This window comes from Homalodisca vitripennis, unplaced genomic scaffold (genome assembly GCF_021130785.1).
Source record: "Homalodisca vitripennis isolate AUS2020 unplaced genomic scaffold, UT_GWSS_2.1 ScUCBcl_7401;HRSCAF=15082, whole genome shotgun sequence".
NCBI classification, from domain to species: domain Eukaryota; kingdom Metazoa; phylum Arthropoda; class Insecta; order Hemiptera; family Cicadellidae; genus Homalodisca; species Homalodisca vitripennis.
Window position 1 is genome coordinate 3,195 of NW_025783517.1, and position 24,158 is coordinate 27,352.

General features: G+C 34.7%; 1 protein-coding gene and 1 long non-coding RNA gene across 2 annotated transcripts; both read left to right on the forward strand.

Moving 5' to 3' along the window:
• The first annotated feature begins 231 nt into the window (after nt 1–231).
• On the forward strand, nt 232–2,108 carry LOC124374164. Its single transcript, XR_006923527.1, has 3 exons — nt 232–384; nt 894–1,080; nt 1,987–2,108. It is a non-coding gene; the product is annotated as an uncharacterized LOC124374164 (long non-coding RNA).
• A 210-nt stretch (nt 2,109–2,318) lies between these two features.
• Nucleotides 2,319–23,616, forward strand: LOC124374165 (tonsoku-like protein). The gene is made up of 11 exons (XM_046832425.1): nt 2,319–2,489; nt 3,574–3,810; nt 5,471–5,603; nt 6,790–6,912; nt 7,204–7,415; nt 9,079–9,348; nt 9,464–9,564; nt 12,161–12,338; nt 13,081–13,208; nt 14,785–14,960; nt 23,474–23,616. Exons 1-11 carry the CDS (start codon nt 2,319–2,321, stop codon nt 23,614–23,616), a joined length of 1,872 nt encoding a protein of 623 aa, XP_046688381.1.
• The last annotated feature ends 542 nt before the right edge of the window (nt 23,617–24,158 follow it).

A 24,158-nucleotide genomic window follows, 5' to 3' on the forward strand; every position in this document is an offset into this window, starting at 1 on the left:
AACATTACAGTTTTTAATTAAGTGATCATTGGTATCTTTTGTGGTTTCTAGGTAGTTACAATTAAAAAGCACAAATTCATCTAAGCTATAAATTTCCTGCTTAACCAGAAAAAATATTTTAAAAAACAAATTTTTTGGAAGGTTCTTTCTAGACTGATGGAATGGTGAGAAAGTTAAAGAGATACTTGTTTATTGTTTCCTGTTATCTTTTAATTTCGAATTTTCTGTTGAAACAGACTGCAAAGAATATGGGAGAGACGGGAGATCAGCTAAGGCCCTGTTACGTTTCCTTGTCCCAGACTTACAAGGGACAACAAGCAGTACAGTCTGGCTATCAAGTATTTCAAGGAAGAGCTCAAGTTGAATAGCAACAATCCAGTTGAAGTATGTTGACCAATTTTACAATGTTTATATTAATTTTGAACTGTGTAATATATGTAATCAAATGGAAATTTAGTAATCCTCTTGAGTAACACAAGAACAAGAGAGATCCCAGGGTCGAACCCTGGGGTACACCGCACTTGGCTGGCAGTTCTTTAACCCTTTGAATGCCAACGTCCAATTTAACCGCACGTTCGGGGGGAAACGGGAAAAAATTGAAAACTTAAAAAAAACTAATATCATATTAAATTGTTCGTGAAGAACTGTTCTTTTCAAAATAAATTGTTATAGTACACTTCCGATCAATTGATTTTCACGAAAATCAATCTAGAACTCACATATAAACATTTTTGGTTGACATAGCTACCGGAAACAATGTGACATTAGGTCCGTAAATGTTGTAAACTCACTCATTATTGAAGATAAGGATGTACATTTTCATATATTTTAATTTTCACTGTTTATATATTGTAATAGATAGTTGTAGAGACTTATTTTGACGAATGTGACAGGCATGCAAGACGACTCTGAACATAGCGGAAGTGTTAGAGATCAAGGAGGCGGATGTGGAAGAGATACTGGAGGTGTACCGACAGGCCCTCAGCCTGGCTCAGACCGCCAAGGATCACAGACTGGAGGCCAGAGCTCTGTCCTCCTTGGTGCAGGTGCTTCGAGACAACAATCGGCTCTCTGACTCCAGTGAGTGGGCCAATACGAGGACTAAAACAAATAAGTGTAGTCAGTTTGTTTTTGAAAATTACATCTTCAGTACACTATACTAGCGATAACTTGTATACAATCTATCAGATTAGTTCTCCTGTTTATTTATTGGTATAAATGTTCAGATCAATTGTGTTTGTGGAACAGAAGTTCCTACATCTAACATTTCATACAATATAACTCAAAGTTCATCTTCTCATTGATCGTTTGTGCCGAATTTCAGTGGACATTGAGAAAAATAATAATAATAAATCTTTTATTGTCACAAACGTTTCATAATAATATAGCATAGCTATAAAACAGATAACATTGTCAGATATAACCTACACTACTCTTGTTTGACTAAATCCAAACAACCAAACACACAATACAATAACAATAAAACATGCAAAACAGCAATAAAACACACAATAAAACAGGGTATTAATTAATTCTTCATAGGAAAGCAATATGTCAACTTGTAAACCTACTTAAAAATATAAAAATCAACATTAACAAGCAGTAAATACAGTGCCTAAAATTTAAAAAATGTCATTTAAAAACTCACTTACATTATAATATGTTTTTTCAAGTAACAACTCCTTAATGTTATCTCGGATTGAGCCTAAATATATTAATTCCTTAAACCTTGAAGGTAATTTACTGAAAAAGTTTTTCCCCATGTAGGATGGAGCCTTTTTCCACCACTTTCAGATGATGTTTGGGATATTGAAAATTAGTTTTTATACCTGGTATTATGATTGTGTTTATGGTTTTCATTAAAAAGGTTGTCATAATTATACTGCACTGTTAATAACGTTTTGAAAATTATTAGTACAGTTTTAATTTAACTTAATTTAATTTATTAATTAAATTTAAAATAATTTAATTTTAATTGTTTTACAGGAAAATTGGAAGTTGAGTTGGAGAACCTAAGAGAAAAGTTTGGCCCTCTTTCATCAGACTCTGAGGGTGATGAAGAGGACGAGAATACTCCAGATATTGGGGCTGATATTTGTATTGAAGAAACTTTCAGGTAGTTATGGCTCGGGAATTTATATTGAGCATGTCATTCCAGTTTATTGAGTGATTATAAATGTACAGATTAAAAATTTGAGATTGATTTAGTTTTTCAACATTATACCTTTATTTAGTATTGTAACTTCATATCTGCATTTCATCGCAGTTCATAAGTGTAGTTTTTCTTGTTTTTACTTTCTTAACATTTATCAGTACAAATGATGGAAAATGTTTTAGATGCTGAATTGGAAGAGGGAAATGAAAATGCAGTGAGGACTCGCAAGAAGTGCCCCACAACAAAGTTCAGGCGTAATGAAAAAGGGGAATTTCCACTCCACACAGCGTGTATCAGTGGCAATTTGGCGCTTGTCAGAAAACTTCTGGAGCAGGTACTTAGAGTTAGTGTACTTGGTCTTTTTTTAAGAAAAAAAAAAAAAAAAAAGAAACAGGTGAAACTCATTTGCCAAATTATTTTTATTGACTGTCTTGTGAACTGAACATGTGAACTTTCGGTTAGAGAGCCGATCTTTTGATTGTTGACTTGAATTAATTAATACTCCAAATCAATAATGACTTTGAAATTCATTAACATTGTGCTTATATATTTGAAAGTACGAGATCTACGTGAAAGAATTACTTCAAAAATGTCCTGAACATTGCACTATTCTGTCTGAAGATTGACTGAAGAAGTGTTCTGGAATAAGTTGTATAGATTCTTCTCCGTTCTTCTAGTGACTAATCCCATTTCTGCAACCAATTGTATCTCTCTTTACTGTGTTTCTCTGGTGGATTTCAGCAATTCCAATAAGTGCTCTTCAAAATCATCTACTCCTCAAAGCAAAACCAATATTTGAGGCATATGGTTATTTTGTTCCAGATCAGAGAACCATTGCTTAGTTCGGGTCTCACAGTTTGGTTGTTGAGGCCAAGAGTATACTTTTCCAAGGCAACCAAATAAGTTTCAGTAAGAGATGGTTAAATTATTCAAATTCTTTATGTACATGATGCCTTGTAGAAACTCTTCCAAGGTGTAGAAAGGATGTTCAAGTAACTTCTTCTTAAATGGCTTGCCATTTAAAGTCCTTGATGTCGTCTGGAATGTTGTGTAGCTTTACTCAGATCTAAGAAGGCTCCTTTTAGTCAGAGTCAATCTGTGTATGGGCAGGGTATAGTTTGAGCCATTCCATGTATTATAGTTGTGAGTACTGTAGGTTATATGGCGATCTAGGTTAGCTGCCATGCAGGATGACATGTTCTATGTACAGTGATGCCACTGTCTTTATTTTATGATCATCAAAGCTACACACTAGCACTGAAATAAAAGCTTTTATCTAAATTTTTCTCAATCTCTAAACACGTTTTCATATTTAATTCACCACCTCTTGCAGATGTAATTAAATCATTTAGACAGTTTTAGTTATAAGTTTGAGTATGAAGACTATCAGAATGTACAATGAAGGGTTGTTTCGGAAGGGTCACCCGGTGAATGTTCGGGACCACAACGGGTGGCTGCCGCTGCACGAAGCCTGCAACTTCGGCTACCTGGAGATTGTGGAGGAGTTACTGAATAAAGGGGCTGCCATCAACGACAAGGGGACGGACGGGTGTGATGGCATGACGCCCTTGCTGGACGCTGCCTCTTGCGGCAACCTCAGTGTCATGAACCTGCTCCTGCAACGTGGCGCTTCTCCAGTCATGAGGACCAATAAGGTAGGTCTAGGTGATCACAGGTAGAAATAGGAATTGTTGTGACGTTTTAATAAATAAGGCAACATACTGATTTTTTGTTCATTTAGTTAAAAAAAATGTTTTCTTATCACTTAAGGGGCTGGAAAAATGTAATTTCTGTCTTGTCTGTTTGCACAATATCTCTGCATAAATCAATCATGATTTTATTGATATTAGTCAATAAATGGATGTGTACTGTATGAAAATGTTGAGAGCCTAAATAAAGGCTCTTGGTGCTTGACATCCGACCTTGACCAAGCCTATATATATATATAGGCTTTTGGGGTTTCACCACCAACTTAGCTTGAGCCTAAATAAAGGCTCTTGGTCTTTTGTGATGTCACAGGTGGGGCCTATATATAGACTCTTGGGGTTTCACCAGCAATCTAGCTTGATCCTAGTTAAAGGCCTTTTTGCGTTTTGTGACTCTACAGGTGGGGCCTATATATAGGCTCTTAGGGTTTCACCAGCAACCTAACTTGAGCCTAAATAAAGGCTCTTGGCGTTTTGTGATTTCACGAATGGGGCTTATATATAGGCTCTTTGTACTAAAAAGGTTAAAATTGGTCTTATGGGTAACCATAATGGCAACCGAGAAATAACAGAATAAATTAATTTGTAAACAAACAAATTACAATCGTAAGAGGTTTTAACTTGGGACCTAAGTATCCCAACACATAAGACTTCATTTTATGGTGACTTAGTGAGTAGACTTATTATTTTTAAAACAGATTTATTTGTATGAAAAACCAATTTAATGAAACGTATTGTAAATGTATCAAGTGGCAATACATTTTGAGGGAGATTTCATGTGCAATTTTTACATTTTCTACCACATGTCATTTCTACATAGATAAGAATGAGTTCTATGATGGTGTATATCCAACCACGGAATTTGGCTGAGCTTTGTTGACTCATTAGGTGATTTCACTCAGTAGGTTGACACAATCTTTTTGTATGCCGGGTCCGTATGATTGTAGTTCTATCTGTCAATAATGAAATGACCAATAGACTTTAAATTTTACATTTAACCTCAGCAAAGCCTGTTACACGACATGTGGTTTGGCGTACTCCTACCTTGTACATGTAGAGAGGTAGATAGAATGCTTTCAAAATAATTATTACTAGAAAGATTTTTAATGGTTGTTCTGTAATAACTGGAAGGGAACTGAAGTAATAGGTTATAGAATGTAAAGAATTTAACAAAACTATTAAACAGATACTTATAAGTGAAGTAATTGATTTATGAATAACTATTCAAAGAATAACTAGGCATACAACATATGACAAAGTATTATTAAATACAAAAAATTACCACTTTACATATCCATTTGGTGGATAGTGAGGAAAAGTAGAATTTTTTCTAACAATGGCGTTAGGAAGCTGATTTTTGGCTTCACAACATTAAAAGGGAAGAAAAAATATATATAAATTTAATTTTCAGTTTGGAGCACTAGTACCTAAAGAATTTTTTGGCTAAATAAAATATCCAATAAATATATTGCTTATTTTGCTTATATTGTGTATTATAACAGTTAAACCATATGCATTTCCATTTTGAAATATGCATGTGTTAACTGATTATTATAGATTTTTTTAAATGTATACAAATACTCCGATTAACATGGTTTTGGAAATTCAGGGAGAGACAGTTTTGGACTGTCTGGTCGCCTGGCGGAAACGTTACATCAGGGACGAGAAGAGAGATTTGGATCCAGACACCCTCAATCAGTACAATGATCTGGTCAAGACGTTAGGAGCGGCTCTCAAAAAAGGTATTGGACTTTGTTTAAACTTTGTCTGTACTATATGTAAATGTATGCCTTGAATTTGGGAACACTAGTGTAAGGACCATTACCTGTTAAATGTTCAGCTATTTTATCACAAGTGAATCATGTGTACATCATTCCGGTTGGATCTTTCCTCATTTTCTTTCCAAGAGGCTTGATAACTCACTGGTCTTATGTACCAAAATGTGATAACTGAGTTTCAAATCGTTAAAATTTGTGATGGGTAGATCTAGAAAATTGAATCCGGATTTGGATCATATCTTAATTTTCAGTGAGGACAGTTAAATCCTGATATTTTTGAACCTATAAAATAAAGTGTTACTGGATATTATTGGACAATATTTTTGGTAAGCATATACATACATTCACTTGCAGATTATCGTTGTAGGCACACTCAAAATAAGTAAAATTGAGGTTATTCCAGAATTTTTACTAGTACTATAAAAAAAATTAATTAGCCTATACTATACTAATAGGTTTGAAATTTACACCAAATTTATATGGTAATCTGTATTTTTATTTCTGGGATAATTGGTGAATTCACTTAATCAAAGGAGCAACTTAGAGATAAGTGTAATAATTATTAAAAATTAAATATTTAGCTAGACATATAGCTTAAGTTATTCATGTGTTGGAAAGAGTACAGTCTATGGTTTTTGGTTAATACTTATTTAAATATGCAAAGTTTTGATGGTAACTTTAAATTAATCTTTTTTTATTATTCTGTGTTTGTAATAAATAAATGAAAAAGGTCAAGACAAAAAGCATAGGCTTAATTAATGTCATTTTATTATTTCGCTCATTGTTTAAAAGAAGATTGAAAATTAGTGTTTTTATAGAGGTAGGTTAAAAAAGTTTCTGGCATTGTTACCTTTATTCAAACGGAGATTGACCAAAAATGGTATCCCTCTTCTAATACTTGTCAGTAGTGAAGCATCAAGCGTGCTTTGATTCTTTTTGTTACTGCCATTCATACTCATGGCTCCAGAATGCTTTTGGCCATCACAGGATTTATTTGACAGATCTTGATATATGTTTAAAGCAGTATTTCAACAATAAATGCTGTGTAACCTACATCTGAAATCAGCCGTAATATCACAGGTACAAAGTAATTAAAGATTTAGAGATTTCTGTTTTGTGTTAGTATTTTCATTGTTTCTTGTTGTTACAGCCGGCCATAAACCAGAATCTGACAAGAGATCTCCTTCTCCTCCTTCATATTCTGCCAGCCAACCAAAATCTGCAAGGAGATCAACAGGAAGTGACTTTAGAGACAAAATCACTCGAAGATCAGGTGCAGTACTACTTTTCAACTAAATTTTCTGTTTTTCACAACAGTAAAAGCTTTCAGCTCTTTTAAGTTTACAAAATCCTTGAAGATGAGTTAAAACAGTTATTTTTAGTAGGAATAACATTATTATTTGTGCAAATGTTACTATTTCTCCTAAAGGATTGCCCTCTTAAAGAATGTACTGTTGTCAGAAGTCAGATGTTGCTGACCGAGGTCCGTCAAGTTCCTCATTTGGAAATGTTGATGGTCTCCTACAGGATTACCCTTTTAAAGAATGTACTGTTGTTGTTCAAGGTCCATCAAGTTCTTCATTGGGGAATTTTGATGATCAGGATTTACGCCAGAGGAAGAGTCACACCAACCACGACCTAGTGTCCAGACCTTCGAGTAGTTCCTTGCGAAGGAGTATAGATGACGTTACACTCGTTCAAGACAGAAACGCAGCCAGAGAGTATGAGGATGCGATGAAGGCTCTACGACGTAAGCCTGTGCTTCAACCATCGTCAGTAAGTTAAAATGGACTTTTTATCAGTTTAGGATCAGTTTAATACTATCTTGAATCTGATTGAAGAGCCCAACTGTGTGTGTGTGTGTGTGTGTGTGTGTGTGTGTGTGTGTGGGCGCGCGCGCGTTGCTTGTGGGAGGTTAGGTGGGTATGGAATAAATATAAATTCAATAAATTAGATAGGCGTAATTCATAGTAAGACATTTTAACTGCTGTTTGTTTTTCACAGATTGCTGTTATGTGTATATTTGACATATTTTAGGACTTTTGAAGGGGGTTTTCTATCCCCCCTCATCACCCCTTAGTTACGCCACTGGACTGTTGTCAAGTTTGAACTTGCTATTCATTAGTATGTATTGATTTATGCCTTTTAACCTCATGTTTTAAGGATTCTTTCACTCTTGAAGATAAGGATAGCACAGGTAGTCTTGCTGCCGAATTTTTGAACCGTATCCGGTCAAGAGTAAAAATTAAGATGGTAATTCAATAACAACTTTTCTGTATACAATTCTAAAATTTATTCTGGAAAACATTACACTTGTTCTTATTACAAGTTTCCATGTTATGAATTTTTAAAGTTGCAGTTTCGTTAAAAGGCATTAAACGTTTTTTTTGTTTTCACTGACATAAAAACTGGAAGTGATTGTTTGTTAATAAGGTTAAATTGTAATTTAACTCACGTTATTTTAGCTCTACTAGTTAATGTGTGGTTAACGTTCAAACTTGGGTATCTATAACTTTTGATTCAAAGCACTAAAGTTGCATGCAGAATTTCAATTGTATTTAGCACATTTAAATTTCAAGATGTCCTGCAGACGGACAGATCATCATACAAAAAGAAGTAGACATAAATATGACGCATCATAGAAGTCATTCTTGTAGAAATGAATATTCATGTCAAAGTCTACATATGAAATCTTTCTCGACATATCTTAGCGCATGATAGATTCAAATTTTTTCTGTAAATTTGGTTTCATATCAGTGTTTAAAGAATAAAGGTCTACACACCAAGTTACTAAAAATGATGTTTTATCTGTTGAAATAGTTAGGCTATTTATTTATTTTGCTATTTTCTCGTTGACATCACGGTCGCCCGTAAGAGCAATGTAAAAATATTCCAAATCCCTTAGAGTGACATGCACCACCATAGAACTCAATCTTCCTTATATATAAATGAAGCTTCATCAACTATTTCCAGTCTAGGTCAGTTCGTTTTTGACATAACGTGAGGACGGTCAGGCAGAAATGAAATTTTTCCAACCCCACGAGTGATAGGCTTCGTTTTTAGCTCAGTCAATAAATGATGTCAGTAAATGCACCATTCAAATTACAGTTATTCCATATTACCTGAGCTTTACATTGTCCATTACACTCAGTAGTGTAACTACGGGGGAATGAGGGGGAATAAAACCCCACCCTTAAATTTTAAAATTACAAAGAAACATAAGTGTAATAGCAATCCATCTTACAGCGCTCAAATTTTACTTTGAATTAGACATAATTTGTTTTGATTTAGATTTATTCCTTACTCCCCAAAGTAGTGTACTCTTCAATCAGATCCACCCTTCCCCCCCAAATCCAAGTCCTGGTTACGCCACTGAGTACTTTGGTTAATTCAAAATTGACTATTAATTTGTATTAATTACGATTCTACTGTTTACCAGAGCTCACCTACGGAGAGTAAAAGTGCGTTGTTGGACGAGAATGAGTTGGTGGACGATTGGCTGATTGATGATTTGGCTGTGAATGCCAACCGAGGGGTGAAGCGACGGAGGATGCACGAGTTTGACGGGGAACCACAGAGACGACCGAACCGCCTGGCAGTGACCGATCACGGCGGTGGTAGGACCATGGAAACCGAGCGAAGAAACAATTTCCGTCCAGTCAGTCCTGTCAACATGGAGTCTGATTCAAATGATTCGGAACGTAATCAGGTGAGCAATTTTTTTTAATAACAATTTTTTATATTTGTGGATACATTAGTATAACTTTTTTTTTGTGCCAAACACAATTCGCCAAAAATTAAGGGTTAAATATTAAATGTTTCAGCAAGTGGAGGATGTGAATGATAATGAGAACTTGGCTGAACTATCTGAACTACTTTCATCTGATGAACCAACCTCACAACATCGTAGTCAGCCACTCGAGAGGTATAGTATTTGTTCTATTGTTGTATTTGTTCTATTTGTTGTTGTATTATCCATTTAAAATATTTCTGTATTTTTTTTATAATTCAATCAAAAGCCCTTTCTCACTGTGTCTACTTGATTAACCTAAAAGTTTATGGTTTCATTAAAAACATGTTTGTCGACCCCAAGTTTGATTTAATTTTGGTTTTACAGATTAAAGAAGTAAATTAACTTGAATTAAACTGTTAAAAATCTAAATACTCAAATAATTGTTTATTGAAATTATAACAAATTAGTGGTATTGGAGTTGGAATCAGGCTGTTGGAGTTGTGATCGTTTTGCTTTAGTTGTAGAAATGAAAATTACTGAGCAATAGACAATAACTCGTCAGGCTTTGGTGAAAACTTGAGATAAATTGCCAAGAAATTGCTGACCTTTTATGGTTTTTAATATTGATAATGCACTACATGAGGTAAAACAGATCTTTTTCAATTGGTTTATGTGTTGTAGGCACGGAGAATAAACGATTGTGCATCAGGGCGACCTCTGCGTACTGTATTGATGAAGACATTAAAGTGCATTGTTTTGTCCTTTCTAATAATCATTGTCTGAATGATCTTAACCCTTTGGTGTCCTCAGGCCTCTTTAGTGTGGGCTTAACTGATCTCTTGCACAGCATAAGTGAAATTAGAAGTAGTTGTTCGTGCATAGTGGCTAATGTCTGCTCGCCGAGATTGCAAACCATGTACGTGACTCTGACTCAGATTTAAATCTCAATACAAAATTACTGGAATTTAAATGCAATTCTCGAACACATTCAATGTTTATGAGCTTTAAGCTGGAATTTTTGATTGATTATTTATTCTTTTCTTGTAAATCTACTAAGTACAGGCATTTTTTAAGCTACAGTATTTTACAATTTAAAAGTATTTTTATTTCTAATATAAATATTCAAGTAGGTCTTTAATATCAACAGAATATTTACTCATTTCCGTATTTTGATGTTTTGCATCACCAAATGACGTAGCATTTTAATAAATGGGCAGGATAAGTGGATACAGTGGCAGTATGTGCTAGTGTAAAATGTGCTCTGATGAAAAAAAAAACCATATGATGTTTCTTAAGGTATGTGCTGGATCCAGGAGGGTTCACTTGTGGCTGGTTTATACCTTCCAGTTGAACCCACACTAGGCACAGCAGAAACCGATGTGTCATTTAAATCTGGGCAACCTTATGGATGTCAAGGAGAGGCACATCACTAACCACAGTTGCCGAGATTCTGGGGTACAAGGGTAATTCGATAGTTCTAGTCTACTGCAGGAGATGACTGTTGGAGTTAGTGGGGTTCGTTGCCTAAGAGTCAAATTGTCTAGCCAGCCTAGACATAAGGGTGTGCCACTCCCTGTCTGCTTTGACTGGAGAGGCTGGTTCAGAGCTGGTTGCCGCATCTTCCGAGGGGGGCATGACTTGAGATAGTGCCCTAAATTCTTCCTCATGAATCTCGACATGAGGCGGCTCCTATTTCCAACCTTACCCATCCAGAATATCCTGTCACTCCAGAAGCTTCGCAATGGTTCTTACAGGGCTAGGTGCAATTTCTAAGCTTCTTGTCCTAAGGGGACAAACAAAATTGGTATTCGCTGCAAATAGTGAACTATTTAGTTTCTTATTTGGCTGAGAAAATGCAACACTTTCCAGCCATGCTTGGATTAGGATTGAATTTTAAACCGCGCAATACAATCATAGTCGGCTGACAATCTGAACGGGAAAACAGCGAGGGCCATTAAGAGTGGCCCGCTTTGGTTCTGAACGTGTTCATATACCTACGTTCTGATACAGAGAACAGTCACAAGCAGCCATCTGACAAGCTGAGAGAACAATGATATAAGCTCAAAACTCAGCACAAGGGGTTCATTTAGTGTGATTATTTGAAAATGCACAATTCTGACTGAAAATGTGATGTGATGGCTTAGAACTTTCACTAAGAAATATATCGATTGTCAGCCATTCTTGTTTTGGAGGGGTCAAAATGGGATGGTATCTTAAAGGGTTTTAAAGTATGAAATGATAGTTTTTTTCTCAGACCATAATTTTTCCAGTTTGACGTACTCAAAACCAACCATTTGGTAAATAAATAACACTTGTATCATAATCAGACATCTAGATAAAAAGACTGAAAGTCATCACTTTTAGGGTTCATATGGTTAGCTGATGCTGATTTAACATTTTTTTACATGTCTAATGGTCAGTTTTTTTGTGTATCAAAGCTAAGAAAAGTGTATTAATGAGAAAAATGTTGTCATCTAATATTTTTAACCATTTGATACCCTTCCATTTTGACCTTCATCAAAACCAGTGCGTGTGACAAAAGATTTCTTTTTTTTTTGAGGAATTTCCCTTAAGGATTTCTATAAAAATCAAGTTATATGCTTATACAATTATTGGCCCTTGGATTCAGGACTTAAAAAGTCCATACAGCTCAAAAAGAAATCTAGCACTGAGAAGACGATGTCTCTTAGTTAGTTAGCTCTTATTTAATTAGCCTGTGTATTTTTAGAAATAACTCATTCAGTTTCCTGTATATTATTAAATTTTTCTGTTGTGTTTAATTTTCCAGCACTCCAGTCTCTCGACACGGGAGTTCCTACCAAGTGCCTTTGTCCGTTTTCGGAGTGGTCCGCAATCCTGTACCTCGCCAACCTGAACCGGAAATGACTGTTGGTAATACACTGCCAGGAAGTCAACCTGCCGCAGTTAATCAAGTCATACATCAGCCTCCTCCTCAGGTCTCTCAGGTATTGGAGCTTCAGTTATCTTAAGAAAACAGAAATTCATTTTGAAATGCCCAAAATAGACTGCTTTAAATAAATGGGTTTTTACTTCACCTATTTTACCTAACTTGGTTGGGATGAACACATTTTGGCTTTGCAAGAAAGACTCCTCTGGATGATTTCCCCTTAAATCCATGTCCAAGTATTGCCCTGTAGAAATTCAAAAAACCATTTACTATGCCCTCATACATTCTCATATGTCTTTGACATTGCATTGTATAGAGCCACTAATAATAAAAATCTGCAAAGCATTCATCAACTTCAAAACAAGGCAGTTAGAATGACACTAAATTTAAAGGACCAGGATTCTGTGAAAGGGTATTTTTCTAAATTGGAAATTTTGACTGTGTTTATACTTGAAACTTTAATGACAGTCAGATGCTTCGGCCTACAGATTACCTCGGTTAGAGTCAAGTCACGACTAATTTACATGAAATAGAAACCAATTGTAGTACATAAACACTCGTTGGAATTTCATTATAAGTAACCAAGCTCGGTAGACATTAAGTTTATAAATAAATCCCAAAAAGCCGAAAATGATTTATTGTTTGATAGACACCTTAAAATATTTTTGACTAATAAAGATTTACATTTTTTTGATGATTTTATGGAAAATAAAATATATTTGTTCCCGTTCTTTGTTTGTATGATTTTAAATGCATCTGTACAAATTATACAAATAAAGTCGTTTTCAATTTGAATTCAGATGGCTCCACCTTCAATAAAAGTTCCCGGAGTGGAAGGAAAACTCCTATTGGTTCCATTGCCGATAACCTCTGCTGAGCCTCTCACCATAGCATGGCTTGCTGAGGAAGCGGCAAAGCGTTATTACAGGTAAAAGCATTTAACGTTTTAAACAGTTGGCAATTTAGTGACGCTTAAATGCAGTTTGTCTAGTGTACAACATTAATCCTTGATTGCTGGTTTGTTTTAGTAAGAGTGCCCTAAAAAGTGAGTTTTTATTTTAATTTCGGATTTTTGTTTTTTAGGTGATTTGGGTTTACTGCAGGACAAGTGTTATGAAAAACACTCAATTAAACATTGTTGATGTTTTTTGTGTATTTATAAAGAAATTAATCTAATTATGCATATAAGTTATTATTTACGAATTATGAGCATAAAATAAAATATTCAGTACTTATCATAAACATACTAAGTAAGGTACATGATAGATAAAAGTTAGTCACAGAACACAAGTCTCCTTAGAAATCTTGCTATGAATGATGCTTTGAAAGGCTTAGAAACATATGTGTCTTTTCGGGTTATGGGTCTGTTACGGGACATGGTCACCTGAGGAAGCATCTTCATAGAGTCAATATCCTTCGGGAAGATCCGCTCTGTAGAATGTGTGATGAGCAGGACGAAACTGCTGAACACCTACTCTTTGACTGCCCCCAACAGCAAGGGAGCACTACGCCATCTTTGTTAGTTATGACAAGGGTGGCGAAGTGCCCCAGGAGGACTTGATTGATTGTTTTCGGTGGTTTGTAGAACTGCTAAAACCGTAGACTGGTTGGCCTCATGGTGTGCTTCTGGGGTGCGCAAAAGGCCCTTGAGGTTGAAGTGCATGGCAATAGGCCGTCCTATAGAAGTAGAACTATCAGGTCAAACAGTATTGTAAAAGTGAGGTTACAACAGTTCCAGTTTGAAAATAGAAATAGGAATAAGCTGATTACTTTGAACAACTGATTGAATGAAGTCATATGGCAGTAAATTGGGTTTATAAGAAATAAGCAAAAGAGCAAATGCGATCTAGTGGGAACGACGAAAACTATTTGAAAGTGTTTCTTATTTATTCCGGTAGATCGCATACGTATTCAGACGAGAGATATTCATCACAAAACATTATTGTGAAAACTGTTTAGCACCATAGTGCTTCTGACACAGCTATCGGGATTACTGCGAGCTGCACAGGTGTGCTCCTGAATTCGTTTTGAGATTACTAGTCAAAGGGTTAGATGGCAAATATTTTTACAGATTTAGTATTCAAAATTGACGAGGTTGATGTAAATGAGGTTATAGATTTTTCAGTGGTCACAAATGAAATGCATATTGTGATTTTGGCATAATCTTGTAAGTAATACGATTGAATATAAAATTTTATATTTATCTGATACGGTTTTTATATTTAGTGGCCGCTTGATATCAGCATTACAGTTTATGACTGTGTGTCACTATTTAAAGTAAATTCATAAGTCATATAATGTAATATAAGTTATTTCATGGACAGTTATTAGTTCTGTATATTTTTGTTACATTTTACTTTGTTAATTCCATTCTGTATAAATGCTTACAAGCAATAAAATTCTTGAAGGTCCCCCATTGAGTGTGTAAGGTCCTCCATTGAGTGAGTAAGGTCCCTCATTGAGTGATACTGGTATTAGTAGTAACGTTGTACATTTTGGAACAGCTTTGAAGGCATGGAGCCCAAACTGAGTCTGACAACAGAGGACGGTGCCATGTTGGCTCCCCAAGACCCGGTGACACTGCTGCTCTCTTACCGGGAAGTGAATGGAGTTGTCATGTCCTGGAAAATGCATCCCATCACTGAACGCTACCGGGAGGCCTGCTTGGAGCTGGGAACAGGTACGAAATTTGCAAACTCGTGTAGGAACTTATCCGATGAATATACAAAATAGTTTTCTGTTAAAAATACACAAACAAATCTACTTGTTCATAAGTTTTTAACCCTTCATATGCCACTAATAAATCCATTGATTTCTCTATAACGCCAAGACATCTATAAAATATATTCAATATATAATATAAGTTCAAAGCTAATTTTTCATTTTAAATATGCTATAAGAGGTAAATGCAAAAATATTAAACATGGAATTTTAGTTAAAATTAGCATATTTATTGATAAAAAAAAAAATAACAATTTACTGTACTGTGAATTTGATCTAAGTTCAAATGCTTGGTGCAAAACTAATAAAACTGATAAATTATATAAACTGCTAGTTATTAGAGCATTTCCTTATCTAAGGTTTCACAGATGAGGTCTATCATCTTATCTTATTATCTGGGCAGACAAGGTATATATTTGGTTATGGCTCTGTAGAACACACAGATCAGCCGAGCAGGTGGACAGCACTAGATAAAGGGCACCACTGTGATATACAGAAAACCTTCATTAAGTGTAGGAACCTTGTATTATTAATATTAAAATCAGAAAAACTGTATTATGAGTATTGGGGTCATAATGGCTAATCGTATCTGAGAACATTCTACAGCCATGTTCAAATCAGGGTAATTACACATTACGTGAGTCATAAAATATAAACAATTTAAATTATAATTTATTATTTTCACAATGGTAATAGCAATATTTTTTTATTCACAGTAAAAAAATAAGAATATCAAACCTCCAATTACATATGTTTACAAAAATGTGTCACTCTGCCATGTATATTGCCATCTATATTGATGTAGGCAACTTTGACGAAATTTGACACGTCATAACTTTACAAGTAATATACAAAGCGATTTGGTGTTGGTTGTTCAGTTATAAAACATTTATTTGACTATATCTAAATGACTGATCACAATATTTTAAAAAGAATTTTCTTTTCTTGAAGCATACGCAACAACAGGAGTATATGGTATAACGAAAAGTATCTTTTTTGTTTCTTTTATTTTAAAGGAAAGGTTAATCTCCTTTTGCCTTATTGTACCCATTTTTCCAAAGACTATAGATCTGTGTGTGGACGAAGGTGAGCCGGTACAGTACCGGTCTGGGCTGTATTTGAACAACGCTATACAGACTCAAGTCTAACGCCACTGGCTCTCCCAAATGCTTGGGTTAATATGATGAATTCGGAATAATATACTACCATTACAAGGTGTATTTAGCACAATAAAAAAATAGAACTTAAAAAAAATATTTGAAGCTTTCATTTGAAGTTTACTTATTTTAAAATTTGTTTAAGAAATTATAGAAATAAGTTTTTAAACAATACCAAGAGGTGATCTTGTTTTAGGATACTCTACCATTTCTTTGTGATATTTATTGCGTTGTTACACCATCATTTCCCTTTTGAAAAAGAAAAAATGGATTGGAAGTCGATACTTTTATTGTCAAAATAGCTAATCAACTAAGTCAGAAGTCAGAATATTCTTTATTACAATTTCTTTAAGAAATGCAATGGTGTCAAAACAATACTGTAAACAAACATGAGTATTTTCATAAAATTGTAATACAATATAATATGTATACTTAAGTCCAGGTTGTTTGATAAAATTCGTCCATTGAGTAGATTGGATTGTCCATCAAGAAATTCTTCAGTCTGTTCTTTAGTGTTGCATCAGTTCCCTGTCTGAAGTCTTGTGGTAGGTGGTTGAGGATCTTTATACCGGTATATATTGGTTGCTTTGCAAAAAGAGAAGTTCGATGAGCTGGGAGATTGAAGCGGTTTTCATGTCTTGTATTATAGTTGTGAAGGTCAGTTCCTTGGGCTGGTTTTTTGATTGACGCATAGTGAGCCACCTCACAAATGTACATTGCATATACAGTCAAGATTTTTGAGGTTCTTAAAATGTTCTCGGCAGCTCTCCGTAGGTTGTAGGCCTAGTATAGTTCTTACAGCCCTCTTTTGCAATATTAAAATCCTGTTCATGTTGGTCTTGGTAGTCCCACCCCATGCAGCTATACCATACTTTATGTGAGTTTCACAGAAAGCATGATAAATTATTTTTGCTATTTCTGGAGTGCCAATTTGCGTCATTCTTCGTATTACAAATATACCAGTATTCAATTTTTTGCATACATTGTCAATGTGGGCTGTCCAGGTAAAGGAACTGTCAATGGTAATGCCCAGGAAGCATGCACTCTCTTCCACTTCCACCTCAGGTAATGCTGGGTCCTCCCTTCATTTTCTGCCAAACATAATTTGCTTAGTTTTCTGTGTGTTTATAACTAAGTCATTTTCATTACAGTATTGAGTGGCTAGATTTGTGGCAATAAATGCACTTATCTGAAGTAATTCGGTACTCTCCTTACCCAGCACAAGGGTAGTATCATCAGCGTACATTATGGGATTACGACTGTCGCTTAGATATGCTGGTAGGTTATTTGTTGTCAGGATAAAGAGAGCTGGCCGCAGAATAGAACCTTGGGGTACCCCTCTTGTTATTGGTAGAGGTGTTGATAGAAACTTTTTTGGTGATACCCTTTTCTTGACTTAAAAGCTCCACAATCTGATGTCGATTGGCAAGATAGTTCTGAACCCATTCTGCTGCTTTTCCCACTATACCAAGGGATTGTAACTTGGTGAGGATAAGGTCATGGCCAAGGCAATCGAAGGCCTTGCCATAACACCTGCTGCTATTCTGCCAGCTTCTATATGGTCTATAGTTTCCTCAAGTAGACTTATTAAGGCTGTTGTTGTGGATTTATGTTTCCTGAAGCCATGTTGGTTTGGTGTCATCAACTCATTTTCATAGCAGTGATCCAATAATCTTTTGAGGGCTATCTTCTCAAACAGTTTGGATACTGTTGAGATGACTGATATTGGTCTGTAATTGTTTACTTCCAATTGAGGCGGTAGCTGCTAGAAGGGCCTATCTCGAGATGGGCCCTTTTTGAGGAGATCGCTTATATTTTTTCTCCATATGTTTAAGTATAACCTCCATCTCACTCATTCAAATATTCCTCTTTGTTGTCAAGATAAACCTATTTAAACGTCTATGTGTCGAGAGGCCCTTCTAGCATAGACAAATGGTGGCATCAGCTGGCCGTGTGTTTGTGTTTTCTGCTGTACAATATAACCTCACTTCTTGTTGTTTTGTGTTGTGATTTTGTAGCTTACAAGTAGTATTTGAGTGTTTTATTTATATTGGTGTTAGATACTGAAGAAATGAGTGGTGAACTTCTTTTGAAGTCTAACTCAAAAGGTGTAAAGAGAAAAGTAGTTAGCACTGAACAGTGGGGCCGTAATGTTCGGAAACAAAAGCGGCAGTCAGGCCTAGGTTATACTTCCACTTCGGGAAAAGATGTTCCGCCTAAAGTTAATAATACAGTTAAATCTTGTTGCAAAAGGGATGAGTGCTACAAAAAGTTCTCATTTGATGAACAAACTTAACGTTTTTAACCAATTTTACGGAAATCCTTTGGGTAAAAGTGGTCAAGATTCATACTTGAGTAGTTGCATGGACAATACAGGATAAGAAAACTGAGTGTTTGATTAAATGTGAGAGTAAGAAAATTGATCGATCTGCTGTTTGGAAGTATCACATTAATTTTAATGGAAAACAGTTACAGGTATGTCGAAATCTTATTTTGTCAATATTTCAAGTATCACAAAAAAGGATTAGAATAATCCAGGCTAAGTTTGATGGCAGGGGAGTCCTTTGAAGAGAGAAGAGGAAAACATACTAAGAAATGCCTCGGGGAAACTGTGTGGCAACTTGCTACTGAACATTTAAAGAAAATTCCACATAGGCCTAGTCATTATACTAAGTCAAATAGGCTGTATTTTGAAGACCCAACTATCACAATCATAGGCATTTACAAGTTGTTTTCAGAGTATTACATGGAGAAAACTGGAAATGCTCTGCCAATGAAATATAAAACCTATTTTAAATTTTTTAGAAGGACAAACTTTGCTCTAAAACGTCCAAAAACGGATGTGTGTGACTATTGCACTCAATGTCAGAAAAAGCTTGAAATCAACCAAAACGATCCATGCCGTAATGACTATAATGTTCATAAAAGAAGAGCTGAAAGGTTTAAACAAATAAAACAAGATTTGATCAAGCAGTGCAAACAATCTAATGATGTCTTAGTTTTGGAGTTCGACTACTCCCAGAACCTTCCCTTACCCAAGTTAAATATCACTTCCCAATTTTATAAAAGGCTTTTATGGCTGTATTTATTTAATGTTCATGTTCACAATGACGATACATCCTATTTCTATACGTTTATTGAAGGTGAGTCAAAAAAGGGTGCTAACTCTGTTGCGTCATTTGTTTTTGATTGTTTTGAAAAGGTTTTCAACAAACTTCAAAATATAAAAGAAGTTGTGCTGTTGTCGGACGCGTGTGGCGGCCAGAATAAAAATGCCACAATGACACAGTTTTGTTCATGGTTGTCAAAGAAATATAATGTAAAGGTTAAACAGATATTTCCAGTTAGGGGACACTCTTTCAATCAATGCGATAGGAACTTTGGATTGGTAAAAAACAGCTCAAGCAGAATGAAATAATTGAAAATCCCAAAGACTACCTTGAGAGAATAGTTCTTTCTCGCCATAAACCATCTCCGTTCATACTGGTTCACGATGCATCAATAATCGTAAACTGGGACAAAGCTCTTGCTCCCTTTTTTTTACGTAATCCAAAATCAATTGAAATGAAAAGAATTCCTACAGAAACTACACCTAAGTATAGTATTCAAAAATATTCAGTTATTATGTATGATCCATCTGGAACTATATCATGCTGTAAAACATTTTCTACAGGAGTTTATGAGCAGTTTCAGCACATGCGCACTTTCTCCCGCAGATCTTGATCTTCAACGTGCATCTTCCATACAAATTAATAAAAGTAAAGTAGATGATGTTCTTTCCCTTATGTCTGCAGTAAGTGAAGAAAACCGATGGTTTTATGTAGATTATTTTGAGAAGAATGCAGAAAAATTTCCTTCCGATTAAGTTAATAGACAAAGTAAAAACTAAAAGTGAACAGTATTTATTACGCTATTCTCACACACTAATTTTAACATTAAAATGTGTTTAGGTGTGTACCATGTTAATAAAAGAATTATGTTGATGTAAATTATTGCTTTGTTTTATTTTGTATGCTGAACTAGAAAGGAGCCCCTAATATTAGGTAAGAAAAATTAATTTTTTATTTAACTTTTTGTTACCGTTATGTGACGCTACAAAACAGCCATGCCAATGTAGGGTTTTATTACTGCTGGTAGTAGGGTTAATAAAAGTAATTAAACTCAGTTACACTGTGGAAATATAAAAGAGAAGAGAAAATCTGTTTGTAAAATAAAAAATATAATAAGTGAATAAAATTATCAAAATAAATGGCTTTCATCCAATAGTAAACATTTTAAATGCAGTTTTCTCAAAACATGGTTTTTTTGAGATAGGCCCTTCTAGCAGCTACCGCCTCAATTTGTTTCCCCCCTTATGTTTTGGATAAAACTTTGGATGTTTTAAGCTGTTGGGGGAAAATTCCTTGACAAAAAGATCTGTTAATTAGGTATGAGAGGGGTTCAGACAGCTCCTCACAACAGGATTTCAAGATCCCTGGAGATATTTCATCGAGACCAACTGAGAGCGTTGATTTCAGAGATTTTATTACATTTTGCACCTCTTCTACTGATGTGGGATATAGTTCATCAAGTTTGCTGTTCGTGATGGGTGTTAATGTAGGTAATCCTGGTGTTGTAAAGTCATTTCGTTGTTTTCTTAACACCTTTCAGGGCCAGGACCAAATATGAGATGTTGCAAAATTTTTTCACATATCATATCCCCTGTGACTAGTCAAAAAGTGCCAGGCTAAAATTGGCGATTTTGCAGTCTCTAAAGATTAAAATTTATAACTTTTCATAACAATTAGAGAATTAACCTAAAAGTTGCACCAAATTACTCGTATAGATATATACTATCAACAAAAAATATATAGATCTAGTTTTAAGTAATTTTAAATTTAAAAAAAAAATAGTGTTTTAATAGATTACATAAATTTTTTTATATTTTTTTATTTTTTTTTTGTAAATAACTAAAAAAGGAAAAATAATTTTACCGTGGGAAGCTATTTTATTATATTGTACATTTAAAAAGGAACAACCATACAAAATTTTGTGTTATTTCTCTGATAAATAAATTTTTTATGACACATTTTGTATAAATACGCATTAATTGTACTTCGCAACAAGTGATAAAGCAACTGACTCTTACACTGCAAGAAAACTTAAAATAAATATTCACATTATGGGATGTACCGGTAAACAGATGATTGTAGCATCCATAAACAGTTTCAATACAGTTAAAAAACACTATTTACCAAGAAATAATTACACAATTTTATTTGAAATTTATTTACACTTTTTTCTATTTACAAATATGCCACTTACAATTTTACTCCTGTGAAATCGCAAATTGTCAGTCATTTGTAACTACTACACACAATAGCTAAGCACGTAACTACTAACACTACTAATGTTTACAACCACAAAATAAAATAATAAAGGAGAATCCAGCATACAATAGTACGATTACACTAAAGCATAAAGATTTAACAAACAATAGATCGAGTCAGCTGATAATGTCACGTGACAATTACGAAATAAAAATGCATAGACCTCCAAAATAAAAATGATATTCATATTAATTATCTACAAATATACCAGGGAATAAAAAAAAACATAAAACTTTAATCATTTGACGTCGTATTTATTTAAGAAAACGACGAATATCAAGGCGGCAATATATTGCTTTTCGCGTATGTCACCGACGGCAATATATTGCCGCCTGGCACTTTTCAGACACGATCTGTGGCGGCAATATATTGCCGCCTGGCCCGGAAAGGGTTAAAGTATTGTCTGCAATGTTTGTAAAGTATTTGTTCAGGAAATATGCAATTTCCTGAGGGTCTTCAAGTTTTTTTCCATCAGCAAGTAGTTCTAACTTTGGTTTATTTGTCATTCTTTCCTGTCTTTTCATCATTTATGACCTTCCATGTTGCTTTGGACTTGTCATAAGCTTGATTGATGTATGTCACTATGTGCTGTCTCTTTATGTCTCTTAGTTTCAAATCGTATGCTCTTTTCCTGGTTGTCATTTGGGTTTTGTCTGTTGTAGAGCCAGTCAGTTCAAATCTGCGCTGAGCTTCCAGAAAGTCCCTTTTTAAGCTTTGTGCTTCATCATTTAAGAAGTATTTTGGCTTGGCTTGTTTTCGAGGTCTAGTTTTCTTTTTGGGGCATGCAATATCCAATATAACATTCAGGGTCATAGAAAAAGCGTCATATGCATCTTGTAGGTGGTGTACATTTTTTAAATTGTCCCAATTTTGTGTTTTTAAGAGAGGTTTTAGCATCACCATATTGTCATCGTTGAGACTGCGTCTTGTAACAGAAACTGTATTTTTTTCTTTTGTAAGGATGTTAAGGGTACACAGCTGGGCTCTGTGGTCACTGAGTCCAGTTTGTAGTACGTCCACTTGTACAACAAGTTCCAAGCTGTTTGTACATACCCAGTCAATAGAGGACTGTGTGGTGCTGGTAATCCTTGTAGCTTGAAGGGGCAGTCTTGTGGTATTGAAACTTAATAGCATTTCACTGATTAGATTGTTTTTTTGAGGTTTCCTTAAGCATTTGATGTAAATTGCTACACCTCCTTTAGCATGGGTTTTCCTACAGAAAGCTGATAATAGAGTGTAGTTTGGTAGTCTTATTTTTCCGATCTCTTCTTCTTTTAGACCATCTTCGCTAAGTATGACAACACTAGGTGTAAGAATGTCAAGGTGATGAGCTAGTCTATCGATTTTGTTATGAAGACCTTCAATGTTCTGGTGAAATACTGTCATATTGTAGTTTTTATGAAAAAGAAATTTTATAAAAACTAGTCAATTAATTTGAGACTTTGGTGCTGATTTTGACTGATTTTGTCAGTAAGATAAACTGATTAATGGCACAGGTTTTGTTTATTGATCTAATGAATGGGTGTGGTTAGGTTCGTTTTTATGTGGTTATATTTTTATGTAATGATTAAGTTAGTTGTGATTCACAAATACCTAACATGAGAATCATCCATTACAAAATCTTGTAGGGTGTGAAATTTTAAGGTACTTTAAAACAATACTATTACCTTATTTTAAATATTTTTTTTTTTTAAAGCAGCTAAAAGTGATTAATAATTTTGCAATGATCCTTTAGTAAAACACTATGTAAAATGCTCAAATCGTTTCTTACTGCTCTATTACTCGTAGTGTTTATTCCTCACATTAATTTCTTGAAGAATTTCAACTGCTTTCATATTTTTTGTATTTAAGAAAACAAATGACAAGTGTATATTCTACATTCCTTGGGATTTACAGTATTGTTTTACAACAAACAAATGTAAACAATGTCGTTGTTTTGTACTCAGATGTGGATGAGTACCTGGAGAGGAGTCTGGGACATCAGCCAGGCATCGTTCTCTCTGAACCTGAAAGGCTGTTCGCTGGATTGCTCCGATGTTGGACCCTGTGTTCCGAGCCTCACTGCATCAGACTTCGCTCCAACACTTAATACTGAGTGACAACAGGATCGGGGACAGCGGTATGCAGGTAATAACGAAATTCTTGCATTACATTCTTTTGAGTGTAATAGTAAAGTTTGTGCCTCTTTCATGTTCACAGAAGTGTCACAGGTTTTATTTCCTTTGGAGATTCGTCAAGATTTAGAAATGATTTTTTCGGACCATTTCTTTTACGAAATGTTTAAATATAACCGATTAAAAAAGTTGTTTACATAAAAAGACATGATTGAGCTTTGGTAATACCCGTTTAATTTTAAAATAATTTAAGGGATTGAATAATTTTAATTTTTCATAACTTCAAATAATTCCAATTAAATAAATGTTGCCTCTTGTGTTCATTCTTGTTAACTGACAATTATAAATGACAATTTTCTGTAACTTATATAAATCTAAATTCTAAAGCATGTGCTGCTGGTTTTCAATGGATGTTCTTTACAGACTTGTGACAGACTGTAAATTAACTTAACTTATAGGTGTTGAAAGGTACTTAACAAATTAAGGATATTAGTTTGTACTTTATATTACCGGTACT